This window comes from Microtus oregoni, unplaced genomic scaffold (assembly GCF_018167655.1).
Source record: "Microtus oregoni isolate MIOR12 unplaced genomic scaffold, Mior012 000021F_ref0000039, whole genome shotgun sequence".
Classification (NCBI taxonomy): Eukaryota; Metazoa; Chordata; class Mammalia; order Rodentia; family Cricetidae; genus Microtus; species Microtus oregoni.
Window position 1 is genome coordinate 14,626,898 of NW_024543080.1, and position 23,972 is coordinate 14,650,869.

Below are 23,972 nucleotides of genomic sequence, written 5' to 3' on the forward strand. Positions count from 1 at the left end.
GACATATTTTTTAAAATGAGAATATTTAAATTACATGCAATAATAGGAGTCAGCCAGGAAAGGTATAAGGAAAAGAAGATGAGCAGTGATAAGCCACGATGAAAAAGAACACATGCCCAAAGTAGACTGGTGGACTCATGACAAAGAAGGGAAGTTGAGTAGGTGGGCAAGACCACCAAGGCTTAGCTGGTATGGACTGGGAGTTTAGACTCAAGTTATAAATAATGGGATCCTTTGAAGGATTTTTATCCCAACAGTTACATTACATGACTGAACTAACAATTTCAAGATTTTTCTCTCTAGCTGGCATCAGAAGAAGTCACAAACAATGAGATAAAAGAAGAAACAAGTTAATAGAACCATCACTGAGAGTCCTCAAATGGTGACAGTGATTGAACGGTGGCAGTGAAAAAGAATGAGGAGAAAACACATATTCAACAAATACAAGAGTCTGTGTGTACATGTGTGAAAAAGAATGAGGAGAAAACACATATTCAACAAATACAAGAGTCTGTGTGTATATGTGTGAAAATGAACATATGTGAAAAATTGTTTATGTTACAAACCAAACGATAATAATTTAGTGGTTTCTGTTGCAATTTCTAGAAAAAGTGATAAAAAAGTGTAGTGATTAGCAAAAAAAGCCAATATGAAAAATAAAATAGGATGCAAAATAATGATATTTCTCAATGGAAGGACTAAAGGAGGAACAGGAAAAGCATACACAGTCCAATAAGAAGAAACTCATATAGTGGGCTCACCATAACAGTAATCATATTAAATGTAAGTGGAATAAATATTCTAACTAAAAGATTTGGATTTACTAGACTAAATAAGATAAAATATCTAAGTCTATGCATAAACATATAAAAAACAAACATTTATAAGAAAGAACTGGTACATTAGAGAGGGTTTAGAAGCAAAGCAATTATGGTTAAAACTCTTGACTATTGGAAACTGCTTCTAAGACTTTACTCATTTACAGAGGAATAGATCAAAATTATCTGTATGGTATGATTGTTATGGTAGTGACGAAACAAGTAAAATGACATCAGGGACAATTGAAAACGATCAATAAACAATGTTTTAAAGTTAAAAACTCTGATGTATTTTGAAGTTTTGATATGATGAAGTGCGTGCATGCTTGAGGCATTGGGGGGGGGTGGACTGTTGATTTTGTCATAAAACAAATCTTCCTGTTTCCAAGACTACTTTAGATTTGCAGCAGTCACACAAAATATTGTATGTGTAGTGTTGGAAAGAGAATGCTCTCCACACTTCTATTTTTAATCCTGTCAATTTTTTACAACTGCTTCTTACCTAATACATTGAAATTTAAATTTCCTCCAGATTTTACAAAGTGCTCAAAATTTTTTTTCTTGTAAGGAATTTATCTTTCTCCCACAAACTCTCTTGATCTGCAAAAGATCATAACTCTGTGTAGAGAAGTGTGAGCAGAAATCCCTCAATTTTAGTTGTCTACTTTGTCTCCATCAACATAGGACATTGCACCAATGTTACTTCCTCCATTCTGTCACAGTGGGCAAAGCTTAGCCCTCCTGGATTCTTTAGCATAGCAGAATGTTCCTTCTGAACCGAAAAGCAGTGAACTGGTCCACCATTGCTATAGAGGTGATTGCCAGAAATTCCTCAGGTCCTAACTGTGACAATGACTTCCCTATTTCTTTTCTATTACTAGCTTTTCTGTCAGCAAAGCCATAGCCACAGTTCTAATTTAAAGTCATACGACACATCATTTTAACAACTAATCCTCTCTTACAGAGTTTTTTTAAAAAAGCATCATCAAAGGTTTTAAATTTCTATGCACAATAGATGGTGAGGTATACTTCATTCATTATACAATTGTAAGGAGGGAATCATGACTCAGTGCAGTTAAGTACTCTTCAAATGCTCTAACCTTGTAAGTAGTTCAGACAGAATCGAAATCAAAGTACTCTTACTAAATACTACATTTTGCTATATGTTATAAAACTTAATGTGATCAATTTTATTAAATATAATTATTAGTTTTGGTGTGTTTGAATGTTCTTCTAAACAGTACCTGCTTTCAAAACTATATAGAAAAATATTTTTCCAATACATGACAGTCAGTACGAAGAACAAGTAACAAATTTAAAGAAATGTGAGAATGCACAAAAAGTTTATTCAAAAATTACTTAGAGATAGGACAATGATTGCAAAGTTTCTTTAAGTTTACCCAGGTAGATGTTGAAATAAAGACCAAACATTTTACCGTTGTTGTGTTTTATCTGCTGAACAGTACTTTAAAAATTTCCTAAATAGCGTTTACAACATAGAATAAAAGGTATGTAAACATAACTCATAATGACTTGAGTAAAGGAGGTTGTGATAAGAAAAATTTGTTTCATGGACTCGTTAACTTATCAAAACTCACTTTCATCAGGAACAGCATGGATGCACAATATATTTAGAAAAACAACTTAACTGTTCATAGTTCAGCAACATAATCATGACTATAACAAAAAAGTAAAAGTAAATATATGAGGCAGTACTTTAGTGTGGAAAATTTCTACTTAATTTAAAATGTTCTTACTTGCCTAACTCCTTGGATATTCCTTTAAATTAATATAGGATAGTTATTCATTCACCAAAAATTAACTGCTTTATGTCAATATACTTTGTCACTATCATCTTAGTATAATGTGGTGTTCTGAAACACCTGTCATGGTTAATCATGGGCACCAATACAGAAAGCTAGAAAGGGGGTGACATCACTGTTGTCAGACAGAGCTCAAGTGGGATCCAGAAGCACATGGAAATGTCTTGAACGTGTGTTCATTTCATTAGTATTACTGAGCCAACTCGAAATAGATCGTAAGAAATCAGATGAAAACACAATTTAGCATGGGTGTGTCTATGTGCATATGTGCTTGTGTATGTGTAAGACTTTTCAATGTTAATATCTTTTTTCGAGGTTCAAGATCATTAAATAAATTAAAATACAATTTTGCTTATAACAAGGAATTCAGAGACTTTAGAAAATATAATTTAGCTTTTATATGTATTTTTATTATAAGTTAACAAGAAATATTATTTTATATTTCTGCATACTTATACTTGCCTGAGGATAAAAATACAAAATTAGTAATAAAGGGCAGATTTTGAAAGCAAAAAACTAATTGAGTGGAAAATGTTCTGAATCGATTTGCTCCCAGGAGAACGTTTCAAAGGAAGGAAAGTTAGAATTTATATTTACATTTCAAAATAAAGGCTCAGAATCACTGAGAGGGAAAGTCCAAACCTGATATGCTCTGACACCCAAACGTAATTATCAAAAAGCTTCATTTTTTGATCTTTAGATTTAGATGACTTCAGGTTTTTATTGTTAGATGAAGAATTCTTAACCATAGAGCTCTACATGAACTCTATATAAATATTCTCAAATCTAAAACACTTAATATTCTATAATGTAATAAAACAAAACAAGGCAAAAACATACAAACAAACAAACAAAAAAACCCTGGGCATTGGTTATACACAACTTTAATCCCAGCACTCGGGAGACAGAGGGAAGCAGATCACTGAGTTCAAAACCAGCATGGTCTACAAGAGCTAGTTCAAGGACAGGCTCCAAAGCTACAGAGAAACTGTTTTGAAAAGAAAAAAAAATTATAATATTTTGATCTTGAGCTTTTTGGATAAAACATTCTCAATCTATGCTTGTGAATAGTAGGAAAAGTGTACCTCCCTCCTCAGAGGATAACAGGACAGCTACAAATAACTGCTAAGGGAATACTCATACTCAGTATTTCAGGGTTGTTTTCCAGTAGTATAAAATTCCCTTTTTGGTACCTGCAAGTACTACCCGTTCTCATTCATTAACAAATGAAATTGCAGGTACCTTCACTGCAGAAGCCATGGCTGCAGGTACCATCACTGCAGGACACATCACTGCAACCACCACTTACAAAAACATTACTGCAGATATAACCACTGAAGATATAATCACTGCATGTACCATCATTGCAGGTACCATCACTACAGGTATAATCAATGCATGTACCCTCATTGCAGGTAGCATTGCTGCAGGTATAATCACTGCAGGAGCCATCACTTACAGGACACATCACTGCAACCACCACTTACAAAAAACATCACTGCAGGAACCATCACTGCATTTACCATCACTGTAGGAACCACCACTTACAGGAACCATCACTGCAGGAACCACCACTGCAGATATACTCATTGCACATACCATCATTGCAGGCACCATTGCTGTAGGTATAATCACTGCAGGAACCACTGCTACAGATATAATCACTGCATGTACCATCACGGCAGATACAATCACTGCATGTAATATCATTGCAGGTGCCACTGCTCTAGGTACTATCTCTGCAGGAACTATCACTGAAGGTACCATCACTGCTGGTCTTTGCACACACTATTGCTCTCAGGGATTGAGTACAGCGTGAGCAATTTCATACAGTTACTGCACTACAAAGTGGTTTCTATTTGCATTTAGAAATGTTGCACTTCTTTAAAGGACATAGTGAATGTAGCTTTAAAGAACATAATGAATGTAGCTTTAAAGGACATAGTGAATGTAGCTTTAATGGACATAGTGAATGTAGCTTTAAAAGCACATTTATTGCTGGGCAGTGGTGGAGCACACCTTTAATCCCAGCACTTGGAAGGCAGAGGCAGGTAGATGTCTGTGAGTTTGAGACCAGACTAGTTCCAGGACAGGCCCAAAGCTACAGAGAAACCCTGTCTCGAAAAAACAAACAATACCAACAAACTAAAAGGCATATTTATAAATTCCAGTTTACAGGGAAAGGTAAGTTTGGAGAAAGGGTCTCATTACATTGATTGTAGGCTAATCAAGTTACCTCAACTGTCAAAAAACAAGCTTACTCAACAAAATCAATACATTGAACTTTGCTATATTTTTTTTTACAATATAAACTAGAAAGAACTTTCCAGTACAGTATATAAAAATAAAACTAAGAATCACTTACTTGATATTATCAAGACAGCCTGATTCCGGTTTTAGTATGGCAGTATGGTGGAACATTTTGTATAAAGCAATCCCAAGGAAGATCACATTCAGCTGAAATGCAAAAGGCAATGCTATGTAGATAACCGTAGTACATAAAAAAGGCAAGTCCATTCCCTGTAACACATGAGTTGTTCTAGGAAATTAGTTCTCAGTAGACTCTTAAAGGAACTGAGTCACAGGTGACTGTCTAATGCTTTAGCAAAGGCAAGAAGCCAGCTTTGCAAATTGCAATACCACTGAATTTTTAAAAAAGTCACTCTACCACATACACACAAAATGCAAAATCAGTGGCAGTTTTGAAAGATGCTGTTGAAATTCTGGGACAACCCAAAGCCTAGTGCATGCTTAAGAAAACCAAACCCCCAAATCCAGGAATTATCTAGGAGAGCTAATATATTGACATCCTATGAACTATGAACATATTTTGAGACTGATTAATTATAGACAAATTTCATTTTAGTTATTAGAGACACACCATTTAAATTTTTTTAAAAAAATTATTCTTTATGTCTTTCCCATCATGCGTCCCGATCCCACCCACCTACCAAGTCCTTTCATCTATCCTCTGCCCCTGCAACCCTCTCCCCCCAAATAAAAAAAATTTAAGATAAAATGGGAAAGAAAAAAAGGAGAGAAGAGAAATTTTCTTTATGGAAGATGCAGTGTGACACGGGGAGTCATTCAGTAAACTCCTTTATCCATTCATCTTTACATGCAGGTGTTCATCATAAAGAATCATTGGTTTGGTTGTAGGCCTCTGGTCTTTGCTATGCCATAGACACACAGCCCTCGCTAAGATGCTTCCTGGATACCCCGTTGCTGCCCTGTGTCCTGGAAATCTTGTAGCCCTGGACCACAGGACAGTGCTCCCTCCACCCCAACACCTATTGGCGAGACCAACATTCAACCCCGGTTCTGTGCCTGGGTAGTTGCTGGATTGGTCAGTCCGCCAGGTTAGAGATGTGCTTTTAAAGATACAAAATTACTAACATATACATACTTTTTTCTTTTATTTATTTTGTTGAAATAGCCTAAGTGTATAGTCCCAGCTGGCCTATACCTCACTCCAGAGACCAGGATTGGCCTTACACATCTGGTCATCCTTCAACTTCTGACTATCCATTCTAGGATTACAGATACACACTGCTACACCTGACTATGAATACAAATACCAACCTCAGTCATTTTGAATGCGTAAGTCAAATGGATTTAAAAATGCTGGTTAAATTCTGATGCTTCAATAGACTAAGCTGTAAGCAGGGTCTCTCGTGATATTGTTACGCCACAAAAGCCGGAAAAATGCCTCTAGCTTAAAAGAACATACTCTGGTAAAAATTAGCTACACCTTATGTGAATGCTATAATTCAGTGGTTCTCAACCTTTGTCATGCTACAATTCCTTAGTACAGTTTCTCATGTTGTTGTAAACCACAACCGTAAAATTGTTTTCAGTGTTACTTCATAACTGTAATGTTGCTACTGCTATGAATCATAATGTAATTAGTTTGAGACAGACATTTGCCAAAGGAATAGTAACCCTCAGATTGAGAACCACTGTTCAAAAAAAAAAAAAAGCCACATGCTGAATTGCACTTGAACCGGTGATTAGCCTCCACCACTGGGAACCTGCTGCAAACCATGAAAGTTCACTTAAATGCTCCATTGACATTCTCATCATAACACAGCATCATGGTCCTCTATCAATGATTTCTGAGTCTCAAAAGTAAAAATCAAATGAAAGAAGAAAACTTTAAATGAAACAAATACACAAACAAATATCGCCAAGTGGCTAAAAACTTAATCTAAACAGAATGCAAATAGTGGGAAAGGCAGTTCTATATTGACATAAGGATGTCCAGGGCCATCATCCTACTCTTTTTGATTCTTTCCTTTCTTTCTTTTACTTCCAGAAATGCTTTTGTTACAGACTTATGTTTTGTCTCTCACATATTAATAGTCAATGTGATTGATTTTGGACAATAGGTGTTTCCCGGTGTGTGTGTGTGTGTGTGTGTTTACACATATGCAGGACATATTTATGTATGCATACACACATATGTATATTATGTAGTAATCATGCCATATTCTTCGTTTTCAAATCTGAAGTATTTTTAATTTCAAAATATATCTAGCCCAAAGGACTTCAGGGAAAAAAAAACTTTGTCCTATATTTTATTCACAGCAAAGAGGCTACCACTTCTTTCCAAAAAATGAGCAGTAGCTTTGTATATTTTTATTACATTTCTTTTTCTGTGTGTAAGTGGACACGGGAGGTGTACGTGGTGGTGTGTATATATAGAGGTCAGTGGACAACTTGCAGAGTGGTTTATTTATTTCTACCATGTAGGTACCCGGGATATAACCCAGTTCCTCAGATTTAGTGGCAAGCACTTCAACCTGCAATACCATTTGGGGGCCCTAGGCTTGTAATGGTAATGCTACCAACAGGTTCATTTAAATTGGGACAAACGATGTAGAAAATAAAGGGGTTATTCAGATCTAAATATAAAAGGAGGCATGATTCCAGAATACTCAGCTAGCTAATTTAGTTGTGCCTTTTTCATGTAAAATCTTTCTTTAACGTCTTGAGGATTTACATAAATAAATGAATCAATCAATAAATAAGTAACTGGAAGGAATGGGCACGTGTTCGCCTACTTTTCTATTTCCCGTTTATTTTCAATTCCAATTATCCCAAAGAAAAGGAAAGTAAAAGTTGAAGTAATCATTGTTCAATTGTCTAGACAGCTGTATGGACCATGTGGCACTAAATTCTCAAGTAGCCACTTACTCTTGCAAATGCTTTCTTTCCTTTTCTACCGGTTTTGATGAACTATTTTAGAATATAAAAGTAGACTATAATGGGTGTCTAATTGCTTGAGTTATGTAGGGTCATATAAGTACATGCTTTCCCCAGATTAACCTATGTAAATTTAGGACAGTTAGTACAAGATAGTGGAAGCTTGATTTCGTGACCTGGGGAGTGCGTAGTTAATTAGGGGTTCTCACCATAATTATCAAGGTCGCTGGTCCTATAAAGCTCCAAATGAAGTAGGTGTCAAGTCTCAGCCAGCATCTGCAGTGAAACACAAGGGAGAGAAGCCACTCAAGGACTGGCTACAGGACATCCATCACGAGTGAGCAAGTGACAGAGAAGAATGCAAGTGGCACAGCATTCCACGGGGAGACAGGAAATATTACATTGCTTGTTCATTTAAATGTTGAATTATGTGTCCAATTTCTGACAACGCCATTGATGGAGTAAGATAATTACCCCTGGAGAAAGCAGGGGGGAAAATGGCATCAGGCCTATTTGCTAAGGCCTTTTGTGTCTGTCATTGAAACCTTAGAGAGAGAAAAGAAAAACCCATGCATATAGCCATTAAACCCAGTAGCTTTAAGCTATCCTTTTCTCTCCAATTACAGTGCTACATAAGCTGTCTATCAGCTGTCAGGCAAAGTGACATTTTCCTGTCAAGAAGATCTGAGGAAATTCAGTACAAGGAAGAAATAAATTTGGTATCAGAAGATTGAAGTTTAATTAGGTTGGGCAGCCAACCTTTGAGAGCTCTGACGCTTTAAAAAGAGCATTGTTACTGCTCGTGCTTCTGGGGTTACAAGTGGTCCTTAGCATCTGAAGAAGTTGATACATTACCTAAAAAGTAAATTATTAATCACTTAATTTCAGCCGCATTTAGTACTCCCCCACTTCGTAAAGCTCATGAGAAATTATGTTTCCATTCTTCACAGTGACAGGAAGACAAAGTGAAAGCGACTAGTTACGAGGAAGATTAATGCAAATATTGAACAAATTATTTGATGTTAAGAATAATATCTTGAATAATTTGCCATTTTGTAGTATTTGAGGCATAATTAAAAAAGGAGCATTCCCACTGGTAAATACCAAATAGCACTTTGTTATGTGCTTTTAACTTATAGTCAAGGGCTTGGATACACTGCTGATTATACAAGTGTTAAGTTAAAGAGCGAAGGAATACCAGAACGTTATCATGAAAGATTATATATATTTTTTCAATAATCAACTGATAAACAAAATACCGTTTTTCATCTGATAAAATGGTATGAAAGTTTAAACTAGAGCAGAACTATATTTACCAAAGGGAATCATTTAAAATATATATTGAGGGCTGGTGATAGAATTCAATGACCCATAAGACTCTGAGCTCAGTTCCTAGGACCATAAAGAAAGATAGAAGGGAAGGAGGAAGAAGAGGAGGAAGAAAGAAGTACTAGTTGTTCAGTGAAAAAGCTATGAAATATATTAATATCGTCTCTTTATTAAACATATGTACATAATAAATAAAACAATATATTATATATATACACTATGTACATACTTCATTCTTTTCATGGCTACACACATACATTTGTTTAAGTGATTAGAAAAACCCATTAACTCTTGTTGAGTTATCCCACACAGGAGAATAGAGTGGATAATCCAAAAGTTTTAGCTATATGTTTTATTTAAAAATTACTGAAAGTAGATAGGTGGTAGTGGTACACACCTTATTCTCAGCACTCAGGAGGCAGAGTCAGGTGGATCTATGAGTCTGAGGCCAGCCTGATCTACAGAGTGAGTAACGGGACAACCAGAGATGTTACACAGAGAAACCCTGTCTCAAAAACAAACAAAAAAATACTAATAGTTTTTTTTTCACTTGACTAGTAGATTCAGTTATTATGGTTTGTTTGCTGTTTTCTAATTTTTATAACTTTTACATTTTCCTAAGATGGTTGGTAGCCGTGTTTCTAAGCAAAAACCAAATCACCACCACACATCAATCTCTGGGCATATGGCTATCATCTTTTACCTTAAATTCATATAAACTAATTTTAGGAGTAGTGAGGTAGGCAGACAAGCAAGAGACTGAAAATTAGTTCATCATTTCTACCTAGCCAAAATGGTTTATTATTTTTCAAATACACATAAGAATTCTGCTTGAAAAATACAATTCATTTAAGAATTTAGGGCTTAAATTACTAGCCATTTCTTTCTTTGAACAGTTAGTTATCTCTTTGCTCTTATATGTCAACATTTTGTTATTGTGGAAAGCATTTTAATTATGTAAAGATATGCTACATTTGTTTATGCTGAGGAAAATTATTTTAGCTGTGTAAAGATGTGTAACATTTATCTATGTTGCATTTGTTTAATTATATAAAGATGTGTTGTATTTGTTTCACCTGCCTGCCTAAGGCACCTGACTAGTCTAATAAAAAGCTGAATGGCCAATAGCTAGATGGTTGAGAGAGAGAGTCTTGGCTGGTAGGTAAAGAGAAAATAAGCAGGAGGAGAATGAGGGAGAAAGAGAGGGACCAACCTAGGGTCATAAACCAGGCAGCCACAAGTCAGACACACATGGAGACTGCAGGAAAGTAAGGTAAACATAAAGAGAAAGAAACAGAAGAAAGGAAAAAAAGAACATAGGAAAGAAGGAAAGAAGTAAGGGAGGGAGAGAGAAAGAGAGAGGGAAGCATGGAGGGAGAGAGGGAAGAGAGAAGGCTGGAAGGCAGGAAGGCAGGCAAAAAGCCCCAAGGAAAAACACAGATGAAGAGAAACAGGTTAATTAAGTTATAAGAGTTAGCAAGAAAGGAGCAAAAGGTAAGGCTGAGCATTCATAACTAATAATTAGTCTCCATGTCATGATTTAAGAGCTACTTGGTGGCCCAAAAGAATGCCAGCTACATTTAGTCATAGAAAAAAGAGGGGTGTAGTGTTGCCTATGAACAGATATGAGTCAGAGAGATCTAGCTTCACCTTGGACCTCTGCCTTCATTCTCACCGTAAGCTAGCTTGTCATACCTTAAAGGATTATCTGTATGTGAGTGACTTGAATGGAGAGATTTCCATAAAGTCTAGGTTCTTACAAAACTAGATTTTCCTTTACACTAAAAGCAATAAAGAACAACGCAATATTTATTCACATTAAATCAGATGTATCCCCCCTTTCCATGTCTTTGTCTCCCTTTCTCTCTCTGTCTCTTTCTCTTTCCATTGTTCAAGTTATAGCAACACAATACGACATTAGTAATACATTGAAGAATGATTGATAATAGGATTGACAATTTATAGTTCACAAAATTTTCGAGAGGTCATCTAAGAACTAAACCACATTTTCAGCAAATAATTTTTAGCATGTGAAAAATGTGCTTCAAGATCTTCTAGAAAATAGCTTTTTTCAGGTAAAAAACAGCCCTAACTTCAATCACATTATGAGTGACTTTTTGGATTAAGATTGATTTAAAACTTTAATATCTTCACCTATTTTATTTAAATAACATAATGACATTAACCTTATCCTTACCAAGCTTGATTTCTTTAGAAATAACAGCTTAACAAATGCTTTATTTTGAAATATGTACTTGGCTTAACAATTCTCCTTTAAACATAGAAGGAAAATGTGATGTTATTTTTAGCCTTTAAGAAAGTTCTTCAGTATCTACTTGTTTAAAATTATTCAAATTCTCTTTATAAGTGAACAGTGGAAGAGGCAGTGTGAAATTCGACACGCACTGAGTACATCATCCCTGCATGCTGGCTGTCTGTGCTTTACTATCCTCTGGAATCTGTGTGGCGAGAATGCATTTTCTAATTTGATTGCCATATGGCCATACCTGCTGTTGTTTTTGGCTGCATGCTGGCTTTTGCAAAGCGTTCTGAGTTTCATTTCTCTCTGATTACCCACCTTCAAAATGTACACGGTTCTTGCTCTATTCACCGTGCCAGTATTAAAAGAATCATCCTTGACTTTAATGTGAAGAATGGTATTATATAGTCATGCTTCGTCAGGTATGTACCCACCCCACAGTATTCTAAACACTTGCCCCCTATGATCTTGAGATAAAATCCAGAACCACTGACTAAGAGGTGATCAGAGTCAATTAGGGAGACGCATGCTAAAAGAACAATCTATTACACCAACACAAAAAGTTCAGCTTATAAGTGGTCAAATGTACTTCTAAAGAAAATGGTTTATCTGAAAACCACTGAGATCTACTAAGTAACTTTTACCTAACAGAACTGGTTGTTTTGGTAGGCCGTGTTTGTATAGTTTTTTAAAACTCCTCGGTTTTGTACTGTTAAAGGATATTCAGCCCATTGTTTACAATCTCTGAATTGTGCTTTTAGAAGCACTAAAAGAAAAGACATGACCTACGGGTGAAAAGAAGACTCCCCTGGCCATATTACCTCTTTCTTGTTCAATACTAAATGCAGACTTCTAGAGAAGTCAAAGGAAGACTTTTCATGTGCCACGTGTGCCTTGTCTTTTGTTTCATTGATGAAACACAAATGTGCCATTACCTAGAGCAATAATGACGAATATCTTGCATATCATCATAGAACCTTCATCTGGTGATGGATGGAGATAGAGACAGAGACCCACACTGGAGCACTGGACTGAGCTCCCAAGGTCCCAATGAGGAGCAGAAGGAGGGAGAACATGAGCAAAGAAGTCGGGACCACGAGGGGTGCACCCACCCACTGAGACAATGGAGATGATCTAGTGGGAGCTCACCAAGGCCAGCTGGACTGTGACTGAAAAAGCATGGGATAAAACTGGACCCTCTGAACATGGCGAACAATGAGGACTGATGAGAAGCCAAGGACAATGGCACGGGGTTTTGATCCTACTTCATGTTCTGGCTTTGTGGGAGCCTAGCCAGTTTGGATGTTCACCTTCCTAGACATGGACGGAGGGGGGAGGACCTTGGACTTTGCACAGGGCAGGGAACCCTGACTGCTCTTTGGACTGGAGAGGGAGGGGGAAAGGAGTGGGGGGAGGGGGAGAAGGGCGGGAGGAGGGGGAGGGAAATGGGAGGCTGGGAGGAGGTGGAAACTTGTTTTTTTTTCTTTTTCTCCTTTTCTCAATAAAAAAAATATTCTTATTGTATTAGTTTTCAAAAGGTAATAACAGACTGCTATTTACACGATGAAGTCTTATTGCACTGATATAATTTTATTGATTTCAATATTCCAAAGAATCAGTGCTAAGACACAAAAATAAATTGTTATACTTATCTAGTTTTGTTCTCCAAAATGTAGGACGTAGAATTAAAATTATTAGTAAAGAAGTTGATATCATGATCCCTTAAAAAGCCAATTACTTATTCAATAATAACTACCTTCATGTAAACTCAGAAAAATAAAAAAAAATCTTTACAACACAGAAAAGTTAATTTCTTAAAGTAACTCAAAATAAAATTGACTGCTTAATTTACCATCTTTACATACTAAACTACAGGTAATTGTTTTATTTATTTTCATACCCCATCCTTTAAGGGGATAGTTCTGTATTTAGGAAAAGCATCAGGGACACCAACCCAAAGACACAACCATCATATAAAGCATGTCCCATGGTGTTTAGAATCAGTCACACCACCAGACTGTAGTTCCTTATCATGATCTGGAACACAGTGTCAACAAATGGCTTTGAGGTGTTGGATTATATTCTGGTATAATACATTAATCAAACATACATCGAACTAGTATCCAAAGTTTTCTGAAGAAGTATAGATCACCAAGGCTATTTTCTTCAAATGTAACCAGAAAGAGTTTTCAGGTGTTATTAGACAGCAAAATTAATGCTATTTTCATATCAAATTGTTCATGAATGAAACATGGTGGCACAATAAAACCTTAGTCTTCAATACATATGCACAGAAAGCATGCTCATAGGTGTTAATAAAATAATATTTAAGCTTACACATGTTTTCTCCATATATACACTGTGTGCTTATTACCTTGTAATATAACTGAAAAGTACTTCCTCATTGGCTATCCTATTTCACATATCCAACAGACACATAGCTGATGACAAATTCATTGAATGTTTTGTGTCAATTAAAATAAGAATGCTTTTTCATGTGCTGTAAAAAATTCTGCAGCACACACATTTTTTCTGAAAGGGATTTGGTGATTAGAAATTGGAACAAATCTATAAAGTAAGTATAACCATCTGCTATTGCGAAGCTCAATGTTCCTCGAGTCTCTTTTTTAAGATAATACTATAATGTAATTGGATAATCCTATAATGTACTGTTTTTACAACCACCAGTGACTGTTGTTCTATATACTAGTTATTTGATAAACTGAAATAAACTTGGTGATTTTTATTTAACATAGACTACAACTTTATAGTTATTCCAGCCTAGTAATCTGCTGAGACAAATGCAAAGATTAGGAGATGGCTTTCTAGCGATCGTCAGATTGCAATGTGATGTCAATTATTTCTAAGAGCTTGGCTCTTTTTCTGTTTTCCATGGATTTCGGATAGGCTATGAGTGCTCTTGATTCAATCCATGTACTTTAAAGCCCTGAACCAATTTTCTAGCTCACAATTTATCTCTTATACCACCCTCTAGCTTTACCCTTTCTAGTACCCTTCTTCTTCCTGTTACTCATTGTTTTACTTCTTCTTCCAAGACACTCAGGATGCTGTCCACTCTCCCTTTGGTTGTACACTGGAGACCATAAACTGGGCGGTGGTGGCGCACACCTTTAATCCCAGCACTCGGGAGGCAGAGGCAGGTGGATCTCTGGGAGTTCGAGGCCAGCCTGGTCTATAAGAGCTAGTTCTGGGACAGGCACCAAAACCACAGAGAAACCCTGTCTCGAAAAACAAAAACAAAAACACTGGAGACCATACTAAAGGTCCAATGAATCAATTTATGCTATTTAAACTTTTAACTTTTAAACTGTTCATATTTTCAGAACATTTTGATAAATTTTAAATGAACTGATTTGTTTCAGGTCATAAAATCAGAGTATTTAAAACTGAGTTTCAGAAGAGTCCTTTTTGAATTATTGTTAACCTCCATTCTAATCATGTTTTTCCAGTATCCGATGAGATTATCGTCAGATTCTCCAAAAGAATAAAAGCATAAAAGATCAGAAGCAAAAATGAAATATATGCTCATTATTAGCAGTGTAATATAGATTTGTGATCCACAAGCCGAGGGCTATTTTTTAAAAGATTTTTGGCTATTTAAATGAATTTTTAAAACGTCATGCTATTGAATCCTAATGTTATTATAAGTATATTTTTTGAGTATATGTCAATCAGATTAAAAGATTTTGTTATACAAACATCAGAAGATAATGACTCTTTTATAAGCATTGCAAATTGATGGAAAACTAAACAACATCTTAAGATCAAATTATGCAAGCTTTGTTCATGAGTATGTGTTCTGTACATAATAAATTCAACAGCCTAATAACATTTCATAGAAAAACACATCATAATCCATCAGCCAGATGGAATATGATAGCCATCTATATCTGTATCAAAATAACATTTATTTAGCCTACAAGACAATTTTATCTGTAAATTCATCATCTACCATCGGTATGAGTCTTTTTGTTAGAAATGTAAGCTGCTGTTATTAAAGGCTTTAGATATAAGACCTCATTATCACTATAATGAAATGATTAAGCAGAATAAGAAGAGGGAAAGGATAAATCTATAATTTAGATTACACTACAATGTAATACATTAATTGGAATTATTCTGGATATACTATAAATATTAAATTAGTATTACAGTTAAGAATCATGAAATTTCCAGGACTTAAGCATTTACTTTATAGATATTAGGGAGTATTTCAAAACATAGCTGGCAATATCTTTCATTTCTAGATTATAAGAATTTATATTAGATGAAAATACCCACATTCTAATTGGTTTTGGAAATAAATGTAGCCTGAAACTTAATTAAGAGGTACATGGGAAAAAAAAAAGGTTTCTCCATTAAATATCTTCTGCCAGTTCTATGAATATTTCCAACCATTTCTGATAACTTCTAAAAATTTTCTTTGCTGCACTATTACACAAGAAAGAAAAAAAAGCTACACAGTTAGCAAGTACTTGGACAATCAGATCATTTTCTTGAATAAAGTAAAAGCAATCAACAACAATTAGAGAGACAGGAAAGACAAAAACAGAAGATCAAATTATAGAATGCAGAAGTATTAGGAGTTGAGTCAAAATCCAGTGCCTTGCCAGTCTAAATCAGTGTTGGAGTGGTTGCCTCAAATGCAATGAGTCAAGTTCAGTTTACAATGCCAGACCAAAATAATAAATCAATCAATCAATAAATAAATAAATAAATCCCACTGACTACAATTTTTTTTAAGAAGATATCTTGATTAGGCCCAAACAGATACATGATACATTCATTTCAGCTTCTGTGGTAAATATCTAACACAAAATAACAGTTATCTTTTGATAAAGTTTCCTTAAGAAGAAAAACATTCATAGGCAGATACTGGGTTCAGTGATCTCCCCCAATGTTGAAGGTTAATACATCTTTCCCATAGATCTTTGAGTCAGTCATCTTCGTGAACAATTTCTAAATGTAACATAAACAATAAAATGCTTTCTGCCTGCTAGGGATAGAATTGAACCAGATTTTTTCTGTTTTCTTTCCTCCCTCTTTCACTCCTTCTGTCATCTATCTCTTTATTTTGCTTTTGGTTGGGAAAATCTTAATTACATAACTAAGAAATTAAGGACTGTTTAGAGTCGTGCCTGGGAAATAAATTAGCCGCTATTCCCAGAGGGTAATAATGTCAGCAAATGAGACCTACCAGTCATGGGGCAGGAAATCAAAGAAATGATGGCCTAAGCATTAACAAAATCACTAGGGACCATGTACTATCGATTCTAAGAAGACAGATTTACGCTATCCAGAAAATGACATTTGTTTCAAACTAAATGACTGAATCACAAAGCAAACAGTTTGACTCAGTTCAGTAAGAGGAACATTTGCAAATAACTTGGGAGAAAAGATAAACACAGAAAAAAAAAAACACCAAAAGAAAACCGGGAACATTCAATAAACAAGAGGGAACTGTTTAAGAACAACATTGGAATGAGTGTAAGGTCACTCACAATGATATCACTCAGCTTTACGTTTCAGGGGGAGAATGCATTAATCAAAACGCACAATACTGTGATCCAGGGGAAGGGGCAGAAAATCGGTTTTTTAATAGCTGGTGGAAATATTCTAAAATTAGTGATGATGAGTCCACAGTATTGGGAACATATTAAGACACTTGAAGAATATATTTCAAAGGAGTAGTTGTATGGCCTGTGAATTATATCAATAAAGACATTATTTGAGAAGAAAAAAAGAGGGCCTATGATGAATTCAATGCCTCTCTTTCTAAAATCTTTACAAGCAACGTTGGTTATCATTTTGCTAATCATAGTCTGATCCCATGGTTCTTTTGGGGACTGACAGAATGAATTCAGATTTGACGGCAATTTACAACATCAAGCCTGAAAAGAATGGTTACATAGAAAGAGACAGCATAGCCTGTCACTGTGTTAAAAAAAAGAACACTCCAGAAATGAAATAGTCTCCTTCTAAGTGTATTGTTGATGTCCGGGCACCACATGCCCTATTTTAACTATGCTCTCAGGAATTCTGGTGTCTTCTTTGTGTCATTCCCTCTTTATGAATATCCATTTCTGGGAAGCAAGCTGCTTTACTGCCAGCATGCTCAGGTTTCTGATAGAAATTTCATCATGAAATCTGGCTTATTAACTTCTGTACAAATGGATGCTATCTCACCTTACCCAGCCTTCACTGCTGCCTCAGAATCTTTTTTATTAATGTCTAATTGGCTCTTTAACACATTTTCCATAATGCTCATCTCAAAGCTATTCAAAACTCTTGTTCACTTAACATGACCTCACCACTTCACTCCACAGAAAGTCTGCATCTTATACCTGTGGAAGTGTTCCATGCTTAGACATGTACATTACTCCTTACTTCCTTTCCCTTTATCATCAGAAAAGTAAATCTAACTACATTTGAAATAATCTGGAGAATATATCCAATGTCTGCTTATATCTATCTCTATAATGATAGACAAGTCAGAATGAATATGCTTGATTTTTCTCATCTACACAATTTAACCATGGGAGTGGTGAATTCTAAAGTTACTTTTACCATACTCAGTTAAGGTCTGATGCTATGGTTTGTTTTGTATCTTTTTCTTTATTACCTGGGAATCTTTTCTCTCATTCAGTCTTTGTGCACTAAATACAAATGAGAAATAACCATTTTTTAAGACTAATTTTGTTTCAACTCAATTTCCTTTCAGTCTATACATTCTTAAGGCTTCATCTTTTACAAAATTCTCCAACATTTTTGTTGTCTGAGGTTTCTGTCCTGCCTGGTTCCCATAATCGTTAAATCCCAAAGAAATCACACATAGGTCTATATTAGTTATAAACTAATTGGCCCATTAGTTCAGGCTTCTTATTAACTCTTATAACTTATATTAGCCCATTATTCTTGTCTATGTGAGCCACGTGGCTTGGTACCTTTCTTGGCAAGGCAGTCATATCTTGCTTGCTCTGTGCCTGGGTCATGACTGCAGAATCAAACTTCCCTCTTCCCAGAATTCTCGTTGCCCAGAATTCTTCCTGCCTGATCAGTACGCCTATACATCTTGTCTGGCTACTAGCCAATCAGCATTTATTTAAAATATAATTGACATGGTACAGACCATTGTCCCACAGCACATTTGTTTTTCTTTTTGCATTCTAGGCAAGCATTCTCCCATAAATCCTGAGCTTCTGAGCTCATGTGACACAATTTTTAAAATTTCTCCATTACTGTCATTATACAAATCAGTATTTTCAGTGGGATTACTTCAAGATACAGATAATATCTGATGCCTCTGCTAACAGACATTTTTCAAACCTTCTGATTTGGCTTGTGCTTCTAGCACTGTCTTAAGGTAGCTGCTGCAAAGATCAAGTGCTATGGAATATTCCTTTACCTTGTGTGAATATATGTCTCTTTGATTGGTTTAATAAAGAACCTGACTAACCAATAGCTCAACAGAGTAAGGTGAGGCAGGAAAGCCAGACTAAGTAAGAGAAGGAAGGAAGGAAGAAGGGCAGAGTCTTTTGTCAACAACCAGATGAAGAGGAAACAGGGAATGAATGTGCCATGCTAATAAAGGTATAAACACATGGCAGAGCATAAATAAGGATTATGGGTTAATCTAAAATGTAAGAGCTAGTTAGTAATAAGCCTGAGCTATTGGCTAAACATTTACAAGCCTCTTTGTGTTTATTTGAGAGCAGTTTCTGGACAGAAAAACTCCGCCAACAATCAAGTGACTTCTCTGTGGTACTTATCTTACAAGCATTATCTTTGACATAAATCATCACTGACTCTGAAAAGCTGACATGGAACTTTCTCTTACTCTCCTTGATCCTCAGTCCTAATATTCTGTTTCTAGGGTCCTGTTTACTCTTTTTCTCTGATTTTATTCTTCCTCTTTTGTTTACACCTAAAATAAAAGTACTGGTCTTCTACCAGGAGTTCTTTGCACTTTTACTTGTGAAACTTTTATTTGTTGTTTGGAATTTCAGTTGTCATGAAAATCTTTTGAAACAAATGTCTTTTTTTTCTTTTCTTTTTTTGATTTTTTAAAAAAAGATTTGCCTATTTTATGTGGTGTTTTGCCTACTTTTATGAGGGTGCCAGATTCCCTAAACTGAAGTTATAGACAGTTGTGAGATAGCATGTGTGTGCTGAGAATTGAATTAGGATCTTCTAGAAAAGCTGCAAGTGCTCTTAACTGCTGAGGCATCTCTCCAACTCCAATACTTCCTTCCTTTCGTTTTCTTTCTCTGTCTCTTTTCCCTCCCCTCCTCTCTCTTTCCTTCCTTCCTTTCTTTCTTTCTTCCTTTCTTTCTTCCTTCCTTCCCTTCTTTCTTTCTACTGTTGTTGTCTTCCTTGTTATTGTCGTTTGTGGTATTTTTCAAGAGGTTCTGTTTAGCCCCAGCTGTAATGACACTGCCTTTGCAGACCAGACTGGCCTCCAACTCAGAAATGTGCCTGCCTTTGCCTCCTAGTTCTGTAGGTCATCACACCCTACCTAAATGTCTTCCTTAAGTGCTCTCATCTCTATAAACATGCTTTAACAATTTAAAGATGCATTAAAAAAGAGCTGTGTGACTATACTCCAATAATGAGGTAGAAAAAAAAAAAAAGAGGAAGAGACACGAACTCTCCCTCTGTTTCAGTTTTTCTGCCAGTATAAAAATCCATCCAGGACTAGCATTGTCATTTCATGAAGAGGAACCAATAGAGTCAGGAGCAACTCTGTGGTCTGAAAACAGTTTTCATGCGGTGTGGCACACGTCTGAATGCTCTGAAAAACGATTAAGAAATTAATATTCTTACACTTACTGGAGGTTATGATCTAGAAATATGCAGCTCTAAAATGGCTTCAGAGTTTCAAGAATTTTTTTTTTTTAACCTCACAGCCAAATATCCAACCATACACTGAATTATACTCTAAGTTGCTTCTTCTGTTCCCTTAGTGAATGCTGTGGGGGGAAATCCACACCAAGAGATTCCAAAACTTTCACCTTGAGTAGGTCCGAAAAGAGGGAGAGAAGAAAGGCAGCAAACAGCCATTACTCACACTTTGTCTGTCCCATAGCTCCTGTAGTCGACTGCGGCGGACACAGCCACGATGAGCGCAGGCATCCCATAACCCACCAGATAAAAGTACTTCCGACGGGAATGTTCACTCTCGAAAACCTCCACCAGCATGATATACAGCTGCACCCCTTCCAGAAACATCCAGGTGAAGGCCGCCAAGAAGAAGAAGTGTAAAAGGGCCGCAAACACCGCACAGGCAATCTAGGGAAAGGAACACGGGCTTCAATCACAGAACCAGCACGTAGCCCTATTGCCCTACACATAACTAACGTAAGTGATGATCAATCCAGCAATTATAAAATAGGTCTGCAACAGAATAATGTGGATAAGACTTTTAACGGACAAACACTAAAGTAAATAAAACACAATTGACTTGAAAGCTGCCTTTTATCTTAATTACAGCTTATGGCTGACACCACATTAAAATATGGAAAATCATAACATTTATGGGAAAAATTTATTAAGAGCCCAGGGATCATTACTACTGAGATTAGTCTAAAATTTAAAATCTTTATAGTTAAAATTAAAGAATTTTCAATCTTTAAATCTGAATGTGATTGTGTATACTCGAAACTCCAGGGCTCTGTAAGCTGGGAACAAATTGAAATGAAAGTAGTCTGAGCTGGAGAGTAAGACTGTCTCAAAATTTACAAAGAAAGGATAGAAGGAAAGAAGAAAGGAAGAACAATAAAGACACACATAAAAAGAATATTTTAAAATTAATTTTATTAAAGATTCTTCTGAGTTTAGACTAATATGTCCATTTTTGCCTTATTATTTTTCATTTGCAGAGATGGCAATCAAACTGAAGGCGTTAGACAAGGGCTCTGCCACTGAGCTACATTCTCCTCAATCTCTTCAATTATAAATGAAAGAGAAATGTTAAAACCAAGGAAAGCAAGTATTTTTAAAATCTAATTACATCAAGTAATGTCATTAATTAATAGTAATCTTCGAATGAGATTGTTATTTATTAAAAATTGCTGACTGCTTATTCCCTGCTTTAGGAATGTCACCCCCGCACTGAGGCAAAATTGATCCAGCTAAGATGTAGTGCTCAGGACCACAGAGATGCGGGCATGATTAATAGCTCCTGCTCCTCTTGAAGAAGCTACATCTTTGGTTCTCAGCACACACATGGGGCTCACAAACATTTGTAACTCTCGTTCCTGAGAGCCCAATGCCTTCTTCCAGTCTCCATGGGTACCTGACATGCATGTGAAGTACATAAGCAGAAGCAAAAACTCGGGCACATAAAACAAATGAACAAAAAAAAATGCATCCTTCCAAAAACTCATTGTTGAAGAAATGTTTTCTCTCTCAGACTCTTTTTTGTTACTGCACTAGATAATAGTCTAGACAATCTGATTTAAATTAAGAGCAGCTATTCATATATTTCTCCCTGAAGTACTAGAAACTTTAGTGGACCATCTAAATATGCTTCCCAGTAATAATTTTCATGACGTTGTGCTTGTTCTTATGACAGAAAGTCCGTACTTAAATCTGTGTCTCCTACCAACAAAGGTCAACAACCACAAAAACAAACAAACAAACAAACAAACAAAACATAACATTTTAATGGTTTCACTGATTGGTGAGCATGATCTCTGAAGACACAATGAAAGTCTGCTTGCATATTTTAGGAGGACGAAGGAAGAATGAAGAAGTTAAATGTCAGAAAGATTAGAGGGAAATCAAGTTCCAAAGATGATGAAAAATTACAAAAACAGGACACCTAACTCTAAAAGAAGAAGAACACTTTCTCTGAGTAGCATTCTTCCGGAATTTTTTGCATCAGTGTCCATTTTTTATGTTGTTCACTGTTTAATGCAGTATGCATTGCCTGGTGAAGTTTATCATAACATATTAACATTGGAGAATTAAAATTCAAGTATGATTTCAACATGAAGGAATTTTTTTAAAAAAGTATTTGCCTTGAAGAATAGAATATTTTACTCAAAAATAACACAATTGTTCATTTGAGAATTTTAAGGCTAGATAGAATCTCAACTATAATTTTTTTGGCAGTCGTAAAACATTAGTTGGAGGAGGAAATGTGTACTTTGATTGCTTATTCATATATTTGCATTTATGAGAAAAGACATCACATTAAGTATATGCTAACCAATTAAAAATATATTCACCATAATTGTATACTTTGCAATCATTAATCATGAATGCCTAATCATAGTTTTGAATGCGACTGCATTTTATTATATAGTACATCGTGCATATAAACACCTACTGGAGAGAAGCATTAAGGGAGTGAATTATTTATTATACCAAAGTCTTCTGAAAACTACAAAAGTTAAGTTTTACTTGTCATTGCAGCTCTGGTCATTAGCATCTTCTAATTTCTGAACAAATGTGTGCTGTGATCACTGATGGTGCAAATGCAGGAAAGCATGGGTACTTTGGAAAGAGTTTGGCAATGTTCTCCCCAAATTAAACATACCTTACCACAGGACCCATTAACTTTGTTTTTGTTGTTTATTTGGGGATTTTTTTTTAATAATTACTTAAAGGAGTTGAAAGATTATACAAAACAAACAAAAACAAAATAACAAACAAAGATTGTGAATGCATTAAAATGTTAATAGCAGCTTTATTCAAAATTGTCAAGCCGGGCTGTGGTGGCGCACGCCTTTAATCCCAGCACTCCGGAGGCAGAGGCAGGAGGATCTCTGTGAGTTCGAGGCCAGCCTGGTCTACAAGAGCTAGTTCCAGGACAGGCACCAAAGCTACAGAGAAATCCTGTCTCAAAAAACCAAAAAAAAAAAAATTCTCAAAAACTGGAAGCGAACAAAATGCACCTCAGTGGTTTACCCGATCCATAAACTGTAGTATATTAACAAAGGAATGTTACTCAATGTCAAAAAGAAAAGAGAGATCAGGTAATAAAGTGTCATGTGAGAAGCCAAAGTGTATATTAACAAAAGAAAAGAACCAGTCCTATCAAGTTATATAGTATATGATCTTAGTAATATTGGGGAAAAGGCAAAACTTTTGGAAAACATAAAAAGAAAAAATTAATGTCATGGCTCACTGAAGACATGGGGCTAAAAAGAATTACAGAGAATTTTCAAGACACCGCATTTGCTATTAGAAGAGAGAATATGTGTTTCTGTGTGTCCACAGACTACTTGACACTCAGAATGAATTCGAATGCAAATTATGAACCATGAACTTTCAGTGATAATGATGTGACAAGAAACCTTTATCAATGGTCACAAATGCATCCCTCAGGTAGGAGGTGTGGATGACAAAGGAGGCTATGCACTTGTGCAAGCAGGAGCTATGTGGACAATCACTGTTGTAATACGCTGGTGTAATACACTGTTGTAATACAGATATAAAAAAATAAAAATAAAAACCATGTACACCCTATCTGTAATGTTCACTGTGTTTTTATGGCAATAGACATGAAAA

The 23,972-nt window shown here is 35.7% G+C and overlaps 1 protein-coding gene across 27 annotated transcripts in view; it reads right to left on the reverse strand.

The window, feature by feature from the left end:
- Positions 1-23,972, reverse strand: part of Adgrl3 (adhesion G protein-coupled receptor L3) — a 752,737-nt gene that overhangs the window by 76,263 nt on the left and 652,502 nt on the right. For all 27 annotated transcript variants that reach the window (XM_041671395.1, XM_041671374.1, XM_041671372.1 and 24 more), the window contains 3 exons: positions 20,524-20,744; positions 8,056-8,122; positions 5,007-5,098 (listed from right to left, as the gene is read on the reverse strand). In XM_041671395.1, coding sequence (XP_041527329.1) covers positions 5,007-5,098; positions 8,056-8,122; positions 20,524-20,744 — 380 coding nt within the window. The remainder of the gene's footprint in view (positions 1-5,006; positions 5,099-8,055; positions 8,123-20,523; positions 20,745-23,972) is intronic.